The following is a 19,573-nucleotide window of genomic DNA, read 5'->3' on the forward strand; positions in this document are numbered from 1 at the left end:
TCATTTATTAAAGCGCGCCTGCGCAATACGTTTAGTTTGAATTCTGGCATGAAGAGTTTACATCGCGTTAATTAATAACCTTAGACCTAACTGTTTGCTAGCAGGCGTTCTTTACATTTCGACAGTATAAATGCCTAGCTTTAGCATAACCCAAATCACCCTCGCTACGTGGTTCCTTGGGGTGGTGTCGTTCACCCAACCCTTTAGACTCCCACCCGACCCTCAGCCGCCGACGTGGCCTCCAGCCTTCTCAATAGCATTCTACGAGGAAATCTTCGTTTTCATAGCACCTATCAGTGGTAATGAGGGTACATGGCACTACGACTATAGCAATGGCAGGGCGCGGTTCGACCATCTGGAAGGACAATCAGACAACTTCTGCCTCGATAGCGGCATGAAGCTGCAGAACAACCATAGTGACTGTCACCTGATCTTCACTCCCGCAGACATGTACGTACATTACCCCGGGGAGAGACAGTGTTGCCGGGCCTGTGGGGCTGCCGAGGGCTGCACCGTTCTGAAACCAGACTGGCTGGCCGGGGCGAAGTACACTGGGAAACAAACCATCAGTGGTATGGTGTGTCATGGCTGGGAGAAACAAGGCGCTGTGGCGGTAGACAGGTGCGTCGGAAACCTACTTCAACATAATAGAGTTTGACATGAATATGCATTTATCTTAAAAGCTAAAGGTACATACAATAAAAACTAAACTGCTTTGGGTTACAGCATGACCTATGATCACCCAAACCTACATTCTGGACAAGGACAGGTGAACTTTAAACCCTTCAATATGTGTACGTAGATGAGTTTTACTAACCTTGGAACTTCTTGCAAACAAACAGCTACGCTTGCATTTACAATGTATGACATTAGTAACTTTTGCCTGATATAGTACAATAATGTGGCATATCTAACTGAAGTGAATCCAAGGACATTATGAATAAGCAAAACTGCGCGAGAAAATTTTGCCCACTTTTCGCAAATTGTGCGAATTTTCGCAAATTTTCCGTTGCTGTCAAACTGACTTGAGAGGAATTTAAACAAATTAGCAGGTTATTGTAAAACGCAGTGCTGTGACTGACTTAAAAACAAATTAATGTACATTTGTACGTTGACCAAAAAAGTATATTGCTGTCATAAAAGTATGTTCATATACACAACATAGGCAAGATATTATCTTATAAAAATTGCACAATTGGTGCGGTTGAGTAAGATACCTTCACAATAATGCATTTAAGCGATATGATATCAGTACGGTGTAGTACCTCAATGTCCAAGCAGATGTAGCAGTCGTTCTTGTTTTAAACATATTTGTTTTTTTCTTTTGGAGGTGAATATTTTTTTCTGCACGTGTACACTTGTTTAGTTGTTACCAGACCGAGGTGATGAGGTGAGGTGAGACCGACACATCTGGCATTTTGACTCTTAAAAGCACACACCTGAAAAAAAGACGTACACTCAAAACCCCTTCAGAAAAACGGAAACACCACTAAATAAAACAAGTCAACTGCCACGTCTGCTTGAAAACTACTAAAACGTAACCCTTTCTGCAGGTGGTTCCAGACAGAAGAGGGCATGCCTTGCCAGTACTCTGAGAGCTTTAAGCTGAGACCAGAGCTTCACACCATCACTTTCAGTAACATCACCTACAAGGTTGGCCCCATCCAGGATGACATCTTTCACATTCCCAAATACTGTAACAGGACATGTCCATCACCTTACAAGCCTCCTACTGGAGCCGTTTTTTGATAAACTACATACTTTTTTACCTCTGTGCAAAAGGAGGTATTCTAATCAGCTTGTTTGTTTGTATTCATGTGTGTGTCAGCTGTTAGCATTATAACGCTAGGCACGTCTCGGACATCAAAAGAAGTCCAGTCAAAGGTACCAGGCATTGATGATAAAAACAAAATAAAATATATTCACATAGAAATGTCTCTCAACTATGCAAAAGTTCAACAAATGATCTTTATTGAATACTGTCAGGTTGATGTTAAATGAATACAGCAGATGCAGATTGCTTAAGAATGGTTGGCATCACCTGCACAATTCACGAAGTGTCCAGAGATTAAATACTTGTAAAACGTACACATGAGCCCAGGATGTCTGCTATGTTCTAGACATAAAGCTGGAGGTCGACGGTACCTTGCTGACACAACGTTATTGGTATACTACAGCATAGGGTGTTACAAACCTGGAAGTACAATTGAGCTTAACAGGTTGGGATGTCTGATATTTGGGGTGAAGGTGGCATACATTTGTCATACGATCACATAGAGAGGGCATTCTTGAAATAGCCATGCATGTGTTGCACAATATTCAGCTGTCTTGTAATAAGTAAATCCTATCTTACATCCTGGTCAGTGGTTGGTTCTGTCACAGTCTGGCAGGCATTAAAGTTGTACACCATCAAAATCGTACAACGTACTACAGCTGTGGACATCCCAATAAAAAATCAACTAATTATTATATAAGGTAACATGTAACATAAGGAGACCATTAACTACATGTAAACCACATCAGCTCAACTTTTATTGTAACCAATGGTACCGAACAAGACTCACAGTAAAACAAGAGGAAGCTAGTTTTTCACTGTCTCTGTGATGATTGGATCTGTTCCTTGAGAATCATGATGCTCTGTCTCTGTTCTGGAGGCAGCATGGCGATCTGCTCAGGAGAGAGCTGAAGAACCTGCATGATCAGGGCAGCCTGGGGGAGAACAGACATGTACGTCAATATAAGTTCATTGGTCGAGAGTGCAATGATTGGTTGAGTACTAATAGTAAAGATGTACATACTGTAAGAATGACTCAAACCAAGAAGTTAGAAACAATGCAGCAAGAGTGAATACATAACGAAATACAGTGAACTGCTTTATTTATTAATGAGTATTGTATTTGGGCTGTCTGTATTTTCCCAGTCATATGTTATCTATATCATATGCTCATGTTCAGTCAAGAAAGTGGTCAAAAGAAACATGTTATTCTAATCCAAATTTTACTAAAGGGGCATTCCACTCCAGAAGGGGGTGGTGTTTTCCAATAGATAATGTGTCAATGAATACATAATCAGCCAAATTTTGTGGAATTCAAATTGGGATGAATTGCGCGATGACACTCACTAAACCCATGCAGACCCTACACATGCATTCCCTATACGCATAGACACTTTTGAGATCGCTAAGCACACCGAGAAGGCAAATTGCTCATAAGATATCAAAGAACACATAACAAGACAAGATTTCTTAGCGATCCTAAAATTAGTTTCGTAACCTTACCTAAAAGTTTTGCATTGGAATCAGCCATAGGATTAATTCAATTAGAGGGTATTTGGGGAGTTTAATAGAAGACTGAATGCTTTTGAGGCACGTGGAGCAACTGGGTACTTTATCGTATAATGTGAATTATTATGCATTTACAACTTCCTAAAATTAATATCTATCGGAAAATAACACTCCCTTGTGGAGTGGAATACCCCTTTAAATCAATGAACTACAATTAAACAAAATGTATGAGAAACAGAACTGAATTCTTCATTGGGGCATTAAGATCGTTGAGCTCTTGTTAAACACTAAAAGACACATGACTTAGACCAACTATACACATATGCAGTATTGACTCCTACCTTCTCCTGGTCAGCTGGTGTGGGGTTGGAGTCTGAGTGTGGTGACATGTGTGCTCCGCCTGCCGGGCCGCCTCCTCCCATTGGTCCCTACAAACAAGACCAGTACTCTTGACATAACATTCAAATACACATCCAGGAAAATATGGCTGAACCATGCTTACAACTTGGTTAGAAATAACATAACTTCAGGGTTTGAAAATAGACAATGGTTTGAAACTGCAGAAAGGAAAGATATCATTTAACAGGTATGTAGAGGAGAAAAAGCAAGCAGTCATGGAAAGCAGAATGGCATTACATGTAAGCTAGCCATATACAAGAACAGGCCATTCCTGACAGCCAAGAAGAAGGCAGCAGTCTTCCTCATTAAGAAGGAAAAAACTAAATGAAAAATTAGCTAGAAACATAAAGAAAGAGGCCATGACAGGCAAAACTGTTCCACTATTAGTCACAGAGGGGTAGAATGGACTGGACTGAAAGGTAGAAATACAAAATAAAAACATAAAAATGTGGCAACTCTCTCATTGGTCGAGCTGATAATTGCCATGCTATGATTGGTTGAACTGCTAATTGTGATAAGCAGTCAGGGTTGGTCCATTAGAAATGGCCTGATTATGGACCAAACTCTATTTGATCCAATTAATGTACCAAGAGAACAAGGTCTAACATTGGTAAAGAGGAATATACCACTTTAATGAAAGGGGGAGGGGGGAACTACTCAACAGGACCTTGAGAAAAGACCGTACCATTAACTGGTCAGCCAGGTTGGAGATGCTGCTTGGCAACTGGAGGGATTGAGATGTCAGTAGGCAGGACATCACAACAATTTCTATGTTCCACTGCTATGTTTCCATTCATTCTTACCGTAAAGCTTTACACACATTCAATAACAGTTTCTTAACAATTGTTCAACTCACAAAAACAGATTATACTGGACATTTCTTGTCCACAGGATTTGTTCAAATGAAAAACGGCTTGCTCAAATGATTTATGTTGACTTGCCCATAGAAAATGAGGGCACAAAGCCATCCCTATATATGCAAAGCGGACCTAATGGTTTATTCTCTTGCCATCAGCTTTGATGGAAATCTGCACCACCCAATGACATAAATGATAACATTCACTCATGCACTCACTCACTCACTCACTCACTCACTCACTCACTCACTCACTCACTCACTCACTCACTCACTCACTCACTCACGCATGCGCGCACGCACGCACACACACACACACACACACACACACACACACACACACACAAAAAAACACTTCAACAGCAAACATAATGATAGTCTTCTTTCTAAAATGTTACCTAAGCCTACAGATAAATCAGACTCCTAATAGGTGGTGCAGAAAGGGTGTAAGTTGCGGGTGTGTGAGGCGGGGATCAGTAGTGAACCCTGCACCACCTCTTAGGAGTCTGGTTTTCCAGGGTTACAGATATGCTTCATGTAATATGCAGTGCATGTGCTGTGTCTACCGGATACACCTCTCTATCACTCATTCTCAGCCACTATCAATACAGAATTACTTCATACAGTAAACCCATTCTCCTTACCCCAGGTGCGTTCATCCTCTGTGGCGGCCCGTCAGGTCCCCGTGGGTTGGGTCCCCGAGATCCCATAGCCCTAGGGTCAGGACGTCCTGTAGTGGAACGCCAAAGAGATTATTAAACTCTGCAAAGTACTGAACAATGTCCATGGGGGTCTTCAGACAATGACTTAAACTAAGTTGAAGTCACAAAATGAAGTTAATGATTTTTGATGATAAATGAACTTTTTTTCTGTCTGTACCATGTCTTGGCTGCTTAACTATTCCAAATAAACCATGATTTCCATAGTAAAAACTGCAAAAAAAAAACATACACATGCAAATTTTTGACACACATAAAGCTGTTCTCTTCTTGGTTGCATAACTAATTGGAATTGAACTGCTGATTGTGGTGGACAATAAGGATCAGTCTATTCCAAATATTCAGATAATCAGTTGTAGCACTCTTCTAATTATAAAAGATGTATTCAAATTATGCAAGTTAATATTAATATCAAAGCAAACATGTAGTTCATGACTTGGTAAAGAAACAACTTTTAAGTTTAGCCTTTGAACTTGAAAGAAAAAAAAAACTGTTGCAATACCCAATTGGGTAATGGATGAGCCCATAACAGGGATAAGGTGTCCAGGACAGGGATAAGGTGTTAGACATCTATTTATATATTCTAGATTGTAACAAATTATTTTTAGAATCACATGACAATACACATACTTAGTTTGACTGGAAGGACAATAGGTGTAGTGTACAAGGTAATGCCAGGATCAAGTGCAGCAAATCATTCATCCACAGATGAAAGGAAAGAAAAGGTGCATCTTGTCGCATATGTTCTTTTTTTACATCATGAAATGATCTTGTACTATCCAAAAGACTTCTTTTATTCAAGATGAGAACTTAAATTATGCAGTACAGTTGTCTGACTACAGGCTAATCAAAGCCTGCTTCAGTATCTATTTCATAAATGTAACTCCACATGGCTGTTAAGGAAAATAGTCTGTTAACCATCAGTTTTGATACACAGCTTGCTAAACTGACATTCTGATTTGTAGAAAAATCTAAGAGTGAATGTGATAAATGTTCAAATAAGAAGACACAGACTATTACCAGAGATCCTTAGAATTTCAAGACCCAGCACCAACTTTGAAAACAACTTTATTTTTTCTTGAAAAAATGTTTTCCCAGTTACATGTAACATATCTGATGCCATAGAGACTTTAAAAGTGGAAATGTTCATGGGGATTTGATTTTGTGCCAAGGAAAAACAGGAGTATTCATGGTGGTTTTAGGTTTGCATTTGAAACAGATGGGGAATGCTGGCAGAAGATGAATCAAAATGTTTTCTGATAGTTTTCAGATTGGGATGATGAGGTTACCACAAATCAAACATGGAAAACCACTGCCAACATTTCCACTTTTACAGTAATGTTTACAACATGTACACATATGTTTGTGCTGTGTGTATGTCTACATACTCCTGTTGGGAGGGACATAGAAATTATTTTGAAACTCCTCGGGAGTAACAAACCTCGGTAGTGTCCTTGATCGCCATATCCACCCTCGGGACCTCCATGGAAGCCTATATATGCAAGACACAGCCAACACTTGTGTTTATCAACAAACAGTCTTTTATTGGTGGTGGCACAGATAACAGGTACGTGTAACAACCTGCCTTCTGGTACAAATTCAGAACATTTTAAACTGTTCAAAAAATATGTTCACTGCTCAATCTAATAAGAATAGCATGATCATGAAAGTCAACATAGATCTTATCATTTAAAAAAGTCTAACATATCAAAGAAAAGATACACATTTTCTGTAATAATTCTTTATTGAGGTTTAAATATCATTACAATGGCGACTTAAATACATAGTCACATTATTCTCAATGGGAAGACATTAACTGTAACATGGAAAACGCGTCAGTAATTCTGCATATTAAAAAAATAACTGAAAATTCCAAAACAACTACTGCTCTGTCCGTTATGGGAGATGGAAATGCGTGGTATATTGTCACCGAACAGCTAGTTTTTACGAAGTGACATCCTTGGGCAATCCAGGGGCAACACTTGAGATCTGTGTGTATCAAACAATTTGGACACTGCAAGTAGGTCTGTTATTTCTGTGCGACCATGCTGAGCGAGAATGGAAAATTTATGTCTTGATGACTTTAGACTTTCTTCTTAGTTTGTATAAAACAGTAAAACAAAAAGTGCTTCTTCCCATGTTCCAGAGTTCTTGTTATATGCACATGGATTACACCTTCTATGAGGAAAGTATCATGGGACATGACCAACCTGTAGGACTTATAATAGACTGCAGAAAATTGCGAACAACTCTATCTTTTATGTATTGCACATTGAGAGAATACTGGGGATCCGGTATATATATATTTATAATTATTTGGAAATAAGTTATTTGCAGACTGTAATGAATGCATTTGGGATTTGTATATATTTCTTGTGTCTCTATATTCTTCAAGTAATGTGTAAGAGAACATTAGACGGAAGTTGTCATTGAAACTCTTAATTCAAGTTGGAGCTTTCCAACTAAACTCATGTTGATATTTCTATGTGTTAACTCCAGGTTAAACATGAAACGTCTATAGTCTATAGAAAAACACCTACCTCTGGGGTCATGCGGCCCTTGGCCCCTGTCCTGACCCATGGGGCTGGGTCCCCCAGGGTGGGGGCCTTGAGGACCCCTGGGGTCCATCGGTCCCCTGGGGTCCATGCCCCCCTCCCGTCCCATCCGTGGGTCCATGGGTCCATCTCCCAATAGAGCGGGACGTGGTCGACCCATGTCTCCAGGTCCATGGGGCCCTGAAAAAAATCACATTACATTTACTTATCACTGAATATAAACTCTTTTTACACAACCAATGCTTTGTTCTCTTCAGCGTTTCGGTGACTGTCTGTCACCTTCTTCAGGGCAATTCTGACTGGTTCACATTGTACTGCAGGACAGGTGTCTCTGCTCACAGTTCAGATGCGGTCACAAAAAAGAAACTATTTACTCTTCACTTTAAAGTTCAATACAGAAGATATGGTAATTCGATTCAGTTCAATGAAGCTTACTTTTAATTTGATTTTTAGGCAAACTGAGAGTTTAGGGAGTTTGTGATCTTTATTTCAAGCCTTACCATTCTATTTGTTGCTGACAGTACTAATAGCTTAGCATGCTTTCCTCAATATAAGGGTACCTTTAAATTCAAATTCTACCACAATTCTTATAGTTACTTTTGCCGAGAAGGTTATCTTCCGTGTTGTCTGTCTGTCTTTATGAACAGCATAAATCAAGAAACTGTGGATATGTCCATATGATATCCAGTAGGTGAGTAGGGGCTAGGAAAATAAAGCTCAAGTTTGATAAATGGCCTCCTAGCAACTTTCTACACCATTTCAGTGGAACTTCCAGTTTTGATATCTCGTGTTCTGAACACGCTTTTCTTGTGAATTCTTTTTAGTGGTACATAGCTCTTGTTATGGGGGTAAAACAGAAGGTTTGGTGTACCTCTGGCCCTCGGGTCATGCATCATGGGCTGGTCCATCATGGGCCCTGGCTGCATGGGGCCCGGCCCTGGCTGACCCATCATCGGCCCACCCTGCATGGGCATACCTGGCTGCATGGGTGGCCCACCCGGCCCCATGGGTCCCGGCCCACCCATCTGCATCCCAGGCTGACCCATCCCCGGGCCGCCCGCCATGGAAACGGACGGCTGCTGGGGCATCATCTGAGGCTGGCTTCCCATTGGTGGGCGTCCCTGTCAATCACAGTAAAGATTAACTTTTATTATTAAGTCCTTTCTTCAAGGAACTAAATGGGTTATAACACTTGTTCAGGGTGCAAAGTAGGGCAAGTTACAACAACAGGTAGTTTCAAATTCTGAAAAACTCATTCAATTCAAAACCAGACAAAAACATCTTGTGACAATTCTAATCTAACTGGCTAGTATATTGTACAAACTAGGAAGAAGACACTACTCTCTATCTACATGTAAGTAACGTACTGTAATTATAAGTATGGCAACTAAGGATGACCTGAACAGAACACCACAAAGCACATTATTTACCAGATGAATAAAGACTACTGGACTCTTCTTGATAAACGTGTTTAGGGAGGAAACTATTGAAAATGACACACTAAGGTAGGTACCATATGTGGGGACTGCTGCTGTGGTGGGGGGGCAGACCCTCCCTGCCCTGCAGGTACCAACGGCTCCACCTTGGATGGCTGGCGGTGAAGCATTTTCTGAAAAAAAAAATTCGCCTCTTAGTCTTAGTCTTAGTCTTATACAGTTGGTAAATCTATAATTTGCAAAAAGAAAAGCAAAACCAACACAATATCGTCCTGCAGTGTTTTGTAGGCTGTAACACTAAAAAATTGTTCGGAAGAAAGTTATCTGGAACCAGTTTAGCTCAATGAACTCAATGAAAAATGGACAGGCTCTTCCAATGGTTTTGACAGAGAAAACAGATGTTCTGTATGTACATAACTGTATGAATATAACTTTACAAGTTCTTTAAAGCAGGAAATCCCCTAGCTCTTTCTGACAAGTAACATTGTACACCATGGACCATGGCTTGATATCCCGCACATACTAAGGACTGCAACCTTTTCCAGTACGCACAAGTTGGGGGTGTGACAACAGCCAGGTTTTGAATTCAATACCTCTTGGTCCTAAGGCTGGGCCACAAAACACTGGACTACAAAAGTGCAGATACTAGTAGATCTCACCATTGCCACATGAGGGTCCACTATTCTCATGACCACCTGAGCCTGCAGCAGTGCGTAGGCCAGCTGGGGGTTCTGCAGAAGCATGTTCCTGGCCTCCTGAGGGTTGTTCTGGATACACAACTGAGAGGAAGAGATGTACACAATATACAACATGTACACTGTAAGTGTTGAGGTTAACAGTGATTTACTTTTGGGGTAAGGAGAAGACTAAGTGCTCATGGTGGTTTAACTTAAGTTTGCATTAGCCCTTAAGTCACATATCGTACAGTTAAACACTGGTTATGTTTTTATGTTAACCAGGCCTCAACATGCTTTTTATTGCACAGGTGTAGTTATATGTAACATTGAAAATTATCTGCATCAAATTTTGCCTACACCTCTCATAATTTAGGAAGCATTGATACACTTTGAAACTGTTTAGTGTATACAAACTATGTAAACTCTTAACAGAACTACATCAACTCTTAAAAAGTTCTAACATACCTTCATCTGTTTCATGAGCTCAAACATCTGTTCAGGAGGCAGACTGGCCACAGCCTGACTGATGGCCTCAGGAGCATCCTCAGGCTGGACAGGTGGTCCATAGGGAGACTGGGGGAAAGGCAAGGTAATACATCGTTTACAACCACAGGAGATAAAGCTTTATGGGCACAACAGAAAGTACAGTAACTTTCGTATAGTCAGCTACAAACTACAAGATACTAGATTTACAAAATAAATTCTACAATGAATTTCTTATTATCCATAACCTTCATCTTAAACTACAAAAATAAATCTTATGATAGTGTGCGAGTGAAGATGTTTGGTGATTGAGATTCAGAAAAAGATACACCTTCTCATACATGAGGAGAGGAGTACATTTAAAATATATCCATTGCTTTCATGAAGGCAGAACAGTTTGTCTAAACTTACTTCTTGTGAAGGACCAGCCACAGTAAGTTCTGAAAAGAAGAGAACAAACATCTTGGTTCAAATCATATACATTATACATGTATAGCTAAAAAAACAATTCATACCAGTCGTCTGATATGCTTTCCAAATCTATCAATGTTATACAATTCAAATTCATGTTATGAATGATTCTTGGCTTTTCTTTGCCAAGTGTCTGATAAATTCTTACCACAAATGAAGTGGCACTTTATATTGACAATGACAATACTAGTATACACATTCTTCTTTGGCTCTTTTTGTCTCAAGAGATGGTTTGACAACTTCAAACTTCAGTAATTGTATACACATTGGTATAAGGTAAAGGTAAAGTGGTTGACCTTAGACTGAGAATGAAGGATAACGCTCTTTTATTAGCTAGAATAGATACGTTGGTATCAAGCACACTGGGTCAGCCTTGCACTTTTCATACTAGTAAATGTGTTGGATTCTTTTGCATGCAAAGGTTTGACCATTCAGGCAAATGCCTAAGTTCCCTCATATATAGGGCCACCAGGTTTTTGTACCCACTTTGGTAGGATGATGCGACTCTTTTTCCAGTCGTGTTAAGACGCGGATGCTAACCCACACCGCTTTTCCTAATATCTTTACATATAAAAATTCATATTAAAAAAAGTTACGTTTCAGCTCCTCTTTGCTCTTCTCACTGGCAGCGTTGTCCACTCTGAGCTGCCGACCGTTCAGCTCATGCCCATTAAGGTTGCGCATGGCACTGAGGGCCGTCTCCTGGTCTTTATACTCACAGAACCCATAGCCTTTAGGTTTGCCTGTTTCTCTGTCATACACCAACCTGGTGGAACAAAACAATCAATCATTCATGTGTTTCCACAAATACATAGAACAATTTCATACACTAACACCATCTGAGCTTAGACTTCATGTATGTGCCTGAAGAAATTAAATGTCCAGATGCTGCACCTCCTCTGCCTGATTGATTTTCCTACCAGGAAGTTTGCAGACTATGAAATTAAGAACTAGAATGATATAGGCTAGAGATGCAGCCAAGACATTTGTAAGACCTGTTTCTTTTGTGCTTGGGCAAAAGCTTATCTCTCTGCAATGGCTTTAAGCTTTGCACATTGCAGACTTTTGAACAAATTTTTTACCTGAAAATCTCCCTCACCACATTGGATGAAACTTTGGGACTGCCAAACATTGTCCAATCTTTGGAAGTCGTGTGATGATAGAGACAACATCGGGCATTCTACTGCAGAAAATGTCAATCAGATCTCAAAAACTTGTAGGCTGATCAGCTTTTCCTTATGTGTGAGAGAGAACTTATCCTAATACATGTATCCTCTACATTACTTCTTCTTCTTTTGGATACAGCCCACATTCTTAGTGAAGAATACAATTACTTTGCCTTAGTCAGTGTACAATGTACTTAGTCTCCAAGCAGACCCTACGGTGCCGTTTTACTCCCTTTGGCCGGCTATCTCCCTTTGGCCGGCTATACTCCTTTGCCAGCTTTCATACTATCTCTTTAGGCACCGTAGGGTCTGCTTGGAGACTAAGTGTACTCACAGCTTCACACCTCGCACAATTATACATACCTAAAGCTGATGACAGGCCCGACTTCAGAGAAGATATCCTTCAGCTGTTCTTCAGTGGCCTCGTAGGGGATATTCCCCACTGTGAAAGATGCATGGAAAGTGAATGCGATGTGACAGGGGAAAGCAACATATGCAGCTTTTTGTCAAAAAATTCAAAACCAGTGTGACTCACATTATTTATATACAAACATACACGTGGGTGTATGAAATGATTGCACTCTACATGTATCTAATTTACTCTACGGTCTTTATAGATCAAATTTTACAGAAAGCCACAAACTATAACATTGGACCTGATCACTGTTGAACAGATATTTTGAGAAAAGGAGAAAAGACACAACAAAACCTTCAGCGCCCCCCTCCCACTCTACAAACGCGGTCAGAATCAACTTCACTACAGAGCCATATAAATGGAATAGGGACAGAATATTACTACCAACATCATCTATAGCTTGATGTGGTTATTTCAATGTTGAGAAATGTGTCTACTCTTACCGAAAACGGAGCGTAGAGACCGATCTTGTGCTGGGTTCAGTCCTTGTAAACCAACCGCCGCCATCTTGTCGTGCTTTCGATGTGAAGGGGTAAACCATTAAACATTGCCAACAGCGGGCCGCATTCCAATGCAACAAATTTGTATGTAAATTCTACTAAAACACTTTTAGGCATAAATACACAGTCATTTCAAAGATATAGAGTTGATACTAGTTCTAGTGAAGCTTATATTCTGTCGACAAACGTCTAATTTTAGAACAGCTCCTCCAATCATGTACTATAGAGGATTGTCCCCCGATAAGCGTCCCATGAGCCTTCGAAGCAAGATGGCTGCCGAGTGCCGAGTGCTGCCGAATTTTGCACAGGGGAGAGAAAGCACCCTGCCATATTTGGAAGAAGGAAGTCAGGCTACCCACAAGGCACCCCGTTGCATGCTGGGAGATACTCGAAGCGCTCCCTGACGCGGCTGTACCGAGCTCCCGCTTTAGCCTGGATTTATGTTGAAATTAGTACCTAAAGAAGCCTCATAGTCACAGTATATTACATAGGCGTGTATTTGGATGGTCAGGGAGCTTTTAGATCAGCTTTTCAGAAATTGAAGGTAAAGTTATCAAAGGAAATTGACCGACAGCGAACAACAGCTGTAGTCCGTAGTGGGAGGAGCTAGAAAGCGCGCCGAAAGCTTCAGGTCACTAAATCGACCTATACAGTGGATTATGCTCGCGCACCGAGGACTGCGTGCCGTCCCCCCTGCTGGGTGCATTCTCTCCCCTGTGAGACATTTGTGCTGAAAAAAAAGTTGATAGGTGACAAGGTCTGTAGTTTAGTCGTAGTTTGTCCTTTATTGAGAGTGTTCAGCCCTTTTGATACAATCGAGTTATTTTTATTTAATTTCAGTATTGATATTTCAGCAGTAGTACCCATTGTTCAATGATATGGTGCGGAATATAAACAGTATCGAAACTGTGGGGAGGGGGGCGATTTTGACGTCGGAGTTTCGTTTGCCACCGCAAAAAGTGCGAATATAAAACCACCGCGAACATTGCTGCATTTAAAGTATACTGAGTACTAGTACCATGTATGTAAAATTACATGTATGAAACAACCAGAGGGGCGAGTAAGAACAGAAAGAAACAACATGCCCCCTACCCGGAATCGAACCGGGGTCGGCAGATCACAAATCACGAACGCTATCACCGTCGCCACAAAAGCACTAGTGCCCTTGGGCAAGGACGATAGGCGGTACTTGAACACCACTGTTACACTACTCCCCCTTTTCTTCAAGATTCGTCCTCGAATCTCCGAGTTCGACATCCCTGTGTGGCACATCCGCTAGCCTGTTACTCACAGGGTCGGCATGGGAACCAGTGAAACAACCAGAGGGGCGAGTAAGAACAGAAAGAAACAACATGCCCCCTACCCGGAATCGAACCGGGGTCGGCAGATCACAAATCACGAACGCTATCACCGTCGCCACAAAAGCACTAGTGCCCTTGGGCAAGAACACCACTGTTACATGTATTTACACAAAAATGTGACCAAATTCATGTTTCCTTCTTTTCAGTGTCCAAAGAACAGATCAGCAGCATGAAGCCACCAAAGAGACAGAGGAAAGCAGCAGGGGGCTATGTGCACAACTCAGCCAGTAGCTACAGGAGGTTTACTTTGTCGACCAAATGGAGCCTGAAGGACAAGAAAAAGCTCCTCAGTGCACTGAAAAAGTAAGACATGATCAGTCTTTAGAACTATGTTTCAAACTTGTTTAGGTCTGTTATTTTACACTTACAGTTTTGTGATACATGTCTGCTCAATATTTCTATCCTATAAATTTATATCTTGTATATCTTGCATAACAAAACAACAACAACAATAATCCAACAATCATAGTTAGGGTCTTCAATGTACATGTATCTGCTCAGTGTCATTTAAGAAAGGTAGTGGATGCTAAATTGCTACCTGAAACGTCTGACCGTTTCCAAAATCATATCCAGTTGCTTCAGTAACTGCTATTGGCATATCATAATACCTGGATGTCTAACATTCATCAAGGGAACCTAGTTGTTAAACATCTGTTGTATGTTAGCTTGTCTTCCGTACCTTCATGTTGTTACACATGTGTGTCATCTTTTGAGTTTTAAGAAAATCGTTGACTTATACTACAGGGTCTCAAGGCAGGATGACTACAATATCATCAAGAAGTATGTAAAGAACAAGACAGTGGAAGAGGTGAGTTCATGGAAGAAGTGTTCAGTAAGAGACTTTGCAAGATGATCTGCATGTAGTTTGTTTCATTTTTGGTTCTTGCCTTATTGTTTTAATAATTATGCTACATGTACTGTATAACTATAAGCCAAATTAGTTTAGATCTGTTGTCTCTGCTGAAGTATCACGACTAACAGCTGTCAGTGTGATAAAGTTTGGTTAATAGGGGAAATGTTTTATTGCAAATTCATGTCCAATTGGGGGGAACGGGTTTTCTGCGCGTTAAAAATCTGCGCGCGCGTTAAAAATCTGCGCGCGCGTTAAAAATCTGCGCGTTAAAAAATCAAGTTCTGCATTGATAAATTCTTAGTCAGAAAAATGTGACCCCATTATATGATTTTCCCTCCGCTACCTGAATTTTTGGTTTGAAAAGCCCCTAATTTTTTGGTCCCTTGGGAATAGGTTAATTTGCATATCCAAAAGATTTCAAAATCACTTGAATTTGACACAAATACATGGAAAAATTACTAATATGAGGCTTTGTGTTGTAAAATATAACTGCTTGAGGTTTTTCTCCATTCTACAAGCTTCATTTCATCTTTTCTCAAGCAGATTGTTTCACATGCAAATGTCAACCTTTGTTGCGCGTTAAAACTTCACATTCAAAAATCACTTAAAAACTCCTGGAATATTTACAGAAAGGGATGTTGTACTCTAGAATGCAACAATATGATACTTAATTTTATTTTGTGTTATCATCTTCAAGCTTTTAAGTTAAAAACGGCAAAAAAGTTTCCAAATCCCGAGGGAATCAGCTAATTTGCATATTTTAACGCGCAGGTTTTTAACGCGCAAGTTTTAACGCGCAAATTTTAACGCGCACAAAACCCCAACCCCAATTGGGGCTAATTGCAAGTGAACAAAATCAAATACATGGAGTGATTGAAAACGGGTAAATAATCTAGATTCTAACATACAAATATTAACTGATTGTATGTACATACAGAATATCAAGTACGATTCTAAACCTACATTACTATTGCGAGGTATGACTTCTTTTTTGAAAACTGTTGGAAATGAAATGTCCCACATTTTCTATGATAGATTGATTTGATGATCTTAGCAGAAGGTGTGTCTTTTGTGTGTTGATATACAATTTCTATGTACAAAGCAATATTTCTTATTCCTTATCCCTACAGATAGAAGAATATGTGACACAGATGAAGAAAAGAGCAGGTAGTATACTACCATTACCAACTGTTTGAAGGTCTTTTTGCTTTTGAATATCCAGTTATGATATCAAACTTATTCTATAATCTACCTTATTTTGAAATTTTTTGTTGTACTTCCTTCATTAATCTTTATTTCTGATATCGAATGTTTAGAGTCACTTGCAAGCAAAGGCATTGAAAAGGAAAAGCAAGCTGAAAAAACTCCAGTTGAGGTAAGTGTCAAGTCCTTTCAACACTTAAGAAGCAGACTCAGCCATGTCAGCCTTCTGTGCATATCAGTGTTTCAGATTGAATGTATATGTCACAGTAGAGATCTTATAGGATATAGATATAGGATCTCAGTTAGAGATCCTATATCTTAGCATCATTTGAGTTTGCATCGGAGTTTCTCCTAGGAGAATCGACGATTCTACTGGATCGTGATCTCTACTGTGACATATATATGTATGTTCAATGGGTAAATTGTTTAAATTGTCAATATTCTCAGGGTCTTGTACAAGAGTTACATTTGTTCAGTTACAGTTCAAATGGTGTCATATTTTCTCTAGTTTTTGGATGTCTCCCACCTTAGGATTAAATAGTTTGATTTCAGGTATTATTATTTCAAACAAAGATGCAAAAGACTGTTGACCTCTCCACCTTGCCCCTCAGACCTGGCTGGACACCTGTAGTGACCTGATGAGTGAGGTTCCACCTGAGTGTTTACAGGCATTCTCTCAGGTGAGAGGCTTTGAATGCCTGTTTGAATGAGTGCTGTAGAACCTATTCCTTAATTTGCTCATTAACTGACGTCACCACCAAAAGATTTGAATATACACCAGACGGGTAGCAGAAGTGAACATAGGAGCAAACTACTACCCAGATGGTACCCAGGCTAGTTTAATACATGTCTGGCATCATTTTGACAGAAAACAATATGCACTCACCAAAGAAAAACCTACTCCGCAGGTGCTGACTGTTGCCGCTGCAGAGCCAGCTAACTTGGAGGAGCCAGATGACTCACCTGACTACCCTGCCATCTATAACTACCTGTCCTGTCTCCTGAGGAATGCTCCTCCTCCAACACTCAAACCTCTAGGTACGTACCATAGTATAATCATTGTTTTCTAAATCATTTAAAGCCCCTTAGTATATACAGTGTCAAGTAAAAGTATGTTGTTTTCTAAATGATTTAGATAAAACAGTTTTCTTTCAGCTCTACATTGTATGGTATTCACAGATTTAACTTAAGAAATACTGTATCATCTATATCTTTTGATGTGCAAGCAGCTTCTTTGTCAATGATGTTTTGTTATAGTCTAGTGGGCTTTGTATTTCCATTCAGAGTGTGAGCATGGTGTCTATGGGGAAAAATTTCGGGACCTTCAAAACCTGTCGTCTTGAGGCTATGGTCATCTTTTTCAAGTTGTCATAAGCCAAGTTTGACTGTGCATTCATTCACAACTGTACACATGTATCAGGTTATCATTTTGTACTGAAACATATGTTATTGTTCCAGATTCTGCAGTTGTTCTAGAGCTTATCCAGTCCCTGGCTGACAGACTGAAGACTACAGACCTGTCCCAGCTGAAGGACTGGCTACAGAGGAGGTATCATGACCTGAAGAAGTCCTACGTTCCTGAGAGATACTGGCAGAATCCATTCAACCTTACAGAGGAGGGTCAGTCAAGAGTTTCCTTTTTTTTTTTCAAAAAGTTAATATACCTTTTTCTGTATTTGTTTTCATACTGTAAATGCAAAAACTTTCGTGGTGGATTAATGTTCACCGGAAATTAAAACCACCGCAAAAAGTCCATTTCCCCGCTACCGCGAACTTAAATGCATTTACAGTAATGTCAAACGAATATACAACATGTAAAATGAATGAAATGCAAGTTATTGTTAATGTTACATGCCACCTCAGTTTGTGTAGAATAATTATGCTGTGTACTGGCTCAAATGACTTAGATTTGGTTTCCTCTTTTCACAGATCTTAGTCTTTGTGAACCTCCATCGACTGACCACGATAAAGTAAAGGATTCAGCAGAACAGAGAGTGAACAAGAAACAAACATCAGACGGCAACTCTCGTGGACGTAACACAGAAGCAGCTTCTACAGCTGACATTCTAGATAGTAAGAGTTCCAGTGAGGACACAGCAAGACCTTCCACATCAACTGTTGAGCCTTCAACCTCCAGTGCTGGTACAAAGACGCGAGGAGGCGGAAAAAAACAAATGTCTGTTGATGGCGGCACCAAGGAAGCTGAGGAAATCATCTGTTTGAATCCACTACGGATTCCTGCCAGATATCTGGAACTGGAAAAGTTAGACTTTGAGAAGGAAGAAAGTGACAGTGATGAAGAGTAAAACCAGAACTGGGAACCGGTGTGCGAAGTTCCAATCATCAAAGTCACTTGGTTGGAAAAAGGGACATTTTGTCAAACCCGTTTTGCTCCTTTTTTGTATCAATATTATTGATTCACAGATGATATGCACAATATGTGCCAATTTGTAAAGTTTTGTGTGAATAAACCAAACACTTGAAAGTAAAGCGTTGTTCTGTTCTTATGACTTTGCTGTATGCTTTAGCCTATAATGTAGTTGTAGTGCAGAGTGCAATTTCATCTCATTTCACCACGCTGACATAAAATCACTATCAATTACGATAAGAATGACCATCTGATACATGATTGTAGACACACCTATAGACTTATTTGCCTGTGCGTAGTTCCACTGATCATGGATCTCGGCTGGTCAGTCCTTTCTGCACAAAGTCACCCCCATCACCTTAGCCATGCTGTAACTTTATGCTAGTGCTGAGCAGAATGTATTTTAATGAATAATGCATTTTTTATTAACTACTTGCACCAGGAGCAACAAAGTGAGGACAAGGAGGTGAAGGCTTTTTTTAAAACTCCTTGGTGAAGATAAGAAATAAAAGACTGATATCGGTTGCCATAAATGTTGCTTTTCTATCTTAGCTATCTCGCCCTTTGTAATCTTCCTGAGGTCATATTGGGATGTGGGTTAATCATTTACAAAGCGACCAGAAGAAAACGCACTCTGTTCAATTGCCGTATATTATAACAATCTTATGTACATGTATAATTATTCTATTAACAAAAGAGTTTGAATATAATTTCCCTTTGGACTTGTCAATTTTCTAAGGGTCTTGTACAAGAGACAAATTAAAGTTGTAGATGCCCCTTCATTGACCCGCTCTGACCATACACTAACCTAACGAAGCCCTAAATTTA

At 40.0% G+C, this 19,573-nt stretch overlaps 3 protein-coding genes across 6 annotated transcripts; 2 read left to right on the top strand and 1 right to left on the bottom strand.

Annotated features, from left to right (window-relative positions):
* Positions 1–32: 32 nt before the first annotated feature.
* On the top strand, positions 33–2,088 carry LOC118422691 (uncharacterized protein At4g14100-like). Its single transcript, XM_035830389.1, has 2 exons — positions 33–621; positions 1,554–2,088. Exons 1-2 carry the CDS (start codon positions 131–133, stop codon positions 1,747–1,749), a joined length of 687 nt encoding a protein of 228 aa, XP_035686282.1. The 5' UTR covers positions 33–130; the 3' UTR covers positions 1,750–2,088.
* On the bottom strand, positions 1,955–13,140 carry LOC118422689 (cleavage stimulation factor subunit 2-like). Of its 4 annotated transcripts, XM_035830383.1 has the most exons (14): positions 12,904–13,140; positions 12,409–12,487; positions 11,476–11,645; positions 10,820–10,848; positions 10,391–10,498; positions 9,908–10,027; positions 9,326–9,421; positions 8,684–8,933; positions 7,798–7,992; positions 6,699–6,749; positions 5,183–5,268; positions 4,368–4,406; positions 3,625–3,711; positions 1,955–2,709 (listed from the first exon to the last, which is right to left on the bottom strand). In XM_035830383.1, exons 1-14 carry the CDS (start codon positions 12,965–12,967, stop codon positions 2,590–2,592), a joined length of 1,494 nt encoding a protein of 497 aa, XP_035686276.1. In that variant the 5' UTR covers positions 12,968–13,140; the 3' UTR covers positions 1,955–2,589. The 4 variants fall into 4 exon arrangements, with proteins under 4 accessions (XP_035686276.1, XP_035686278.1, XP_035686277.1 ...); XM_035830385.1 differs by lacking the exon at positions 6,699–6,749; XM_035830384.1 differs by lacking the exon at positions 4,368–4,406.
* On the top strand, positions 13,106–18,867 carry LOC118422690 (snRNA-activating protein complex subunit 2-like). Its single transcript, XM_035830388.1, has 10 exons — positions 13,106–13,240; positions 13,688–13,717; positions 14,468–14,624; positions 15,066–15,129; positions 16,305–16,341; positions 16,491–16,549; positions 16,989–17,057; positions 17,286–17,415; positions 17,836–17,997; positions 18,307–18,867. The coding sequence occupies exons 3-10, from the start codon at positions 14,491–14,493 to the stop codon at positions 18,681–18,683; spliced, it is 1,032 nt and encodes a 343-aa protein (XP_035686281.1). The 5' UTR covers positions 13,106–13,240; positions 13,688–13,717; positions 14,468–14,490; the 3' UTR covers positions 18,684–18,867.
* The last annotated feature ends 706 nt before the right edge of the window (positions 18,868–19,573 follow it).

The sequence above is a fragment of the Branchiostoma floridae genome, chromosome 9 (assembly GCF_000003815.2).
Source record: "Branchiostoma floridae strain S238N-H82 chromosome 9, Bfl_VNyyK, whole genome shotgun sequence".
NCBI lineage: Eukaryota > Metazoa > Chordata > Leptocardii > Amphioxiformes > Branchiostomatidae > Branchiostoma > Branchiostoma floridae.

What these genes read in the sequence shown, in the direction of transcription:
- LOC118422690 (XM_035830388.1), top strand. Translation starts at nt 14,491, where the DNA reads ATGAAGCCACCAAAGAGACAGAGGAAAGCAGCAGGGGGCTATGTGCAC. An exon ending in CTGAAAAAACTCCAGTTGAG is followed by an intron (nt 16,550 to 16,988) that starts GTAAGTGTCAAG and finishes CTTGCCCCTCAG; the next exon opens with ACCTGGCTGGACACCTGTAG. An exon ending in TCCAACACTCAAACCTCTAG is followed by an intron (nt 17,416 to 17,835) that starts GTACGTACCATA and finishes TTATTGTTCCAG; the next exon opens with ATTCTGCAGTTGTTCTAGAG.
- LOC118422689 (XM_035830383.1), bottom strand. Translation starts at nt 12,967, where the DNA reads ATGGCGGCGGTTGGTTTACAAGGACTGAACCCAGCACAAGATCGGTCT. An exon ending in GTCTCTACGCTCCGTTTTCG is followed by an intron (nt 12,488 to 12,903) that starts GTAAGAGTAGAC and finishes CATCTTTCACAG; the next exon opens with TGGGGAATATCCCCTACGAG. An exon ending in GGGCCTGTCATCAGCTTTAG is followed by an intron (nt 11,646 to 12,408) that starts GTATGTATAATT and finishes TTGTTCCACCAG; the next exon opens with GTTGGTGTATGACAGAGAAA.
- LOC118422691 (XM_035830389.1), top strand. Translation starts at nt 131, where the DNA reads ATGCCTAGCTTTAGCATAACCCAAATCACCCTCGCTACGTGGTTCCTT. An exon ending in GGCGCTGTGGCGGTAGACAG is followed by an intron (nt 622 to 1,553) that starts GTGCGTCGGAAA and finishes CCCTTTCTGCAG; the next exon opens with GTGGTTCCAGACAGAAGAGG.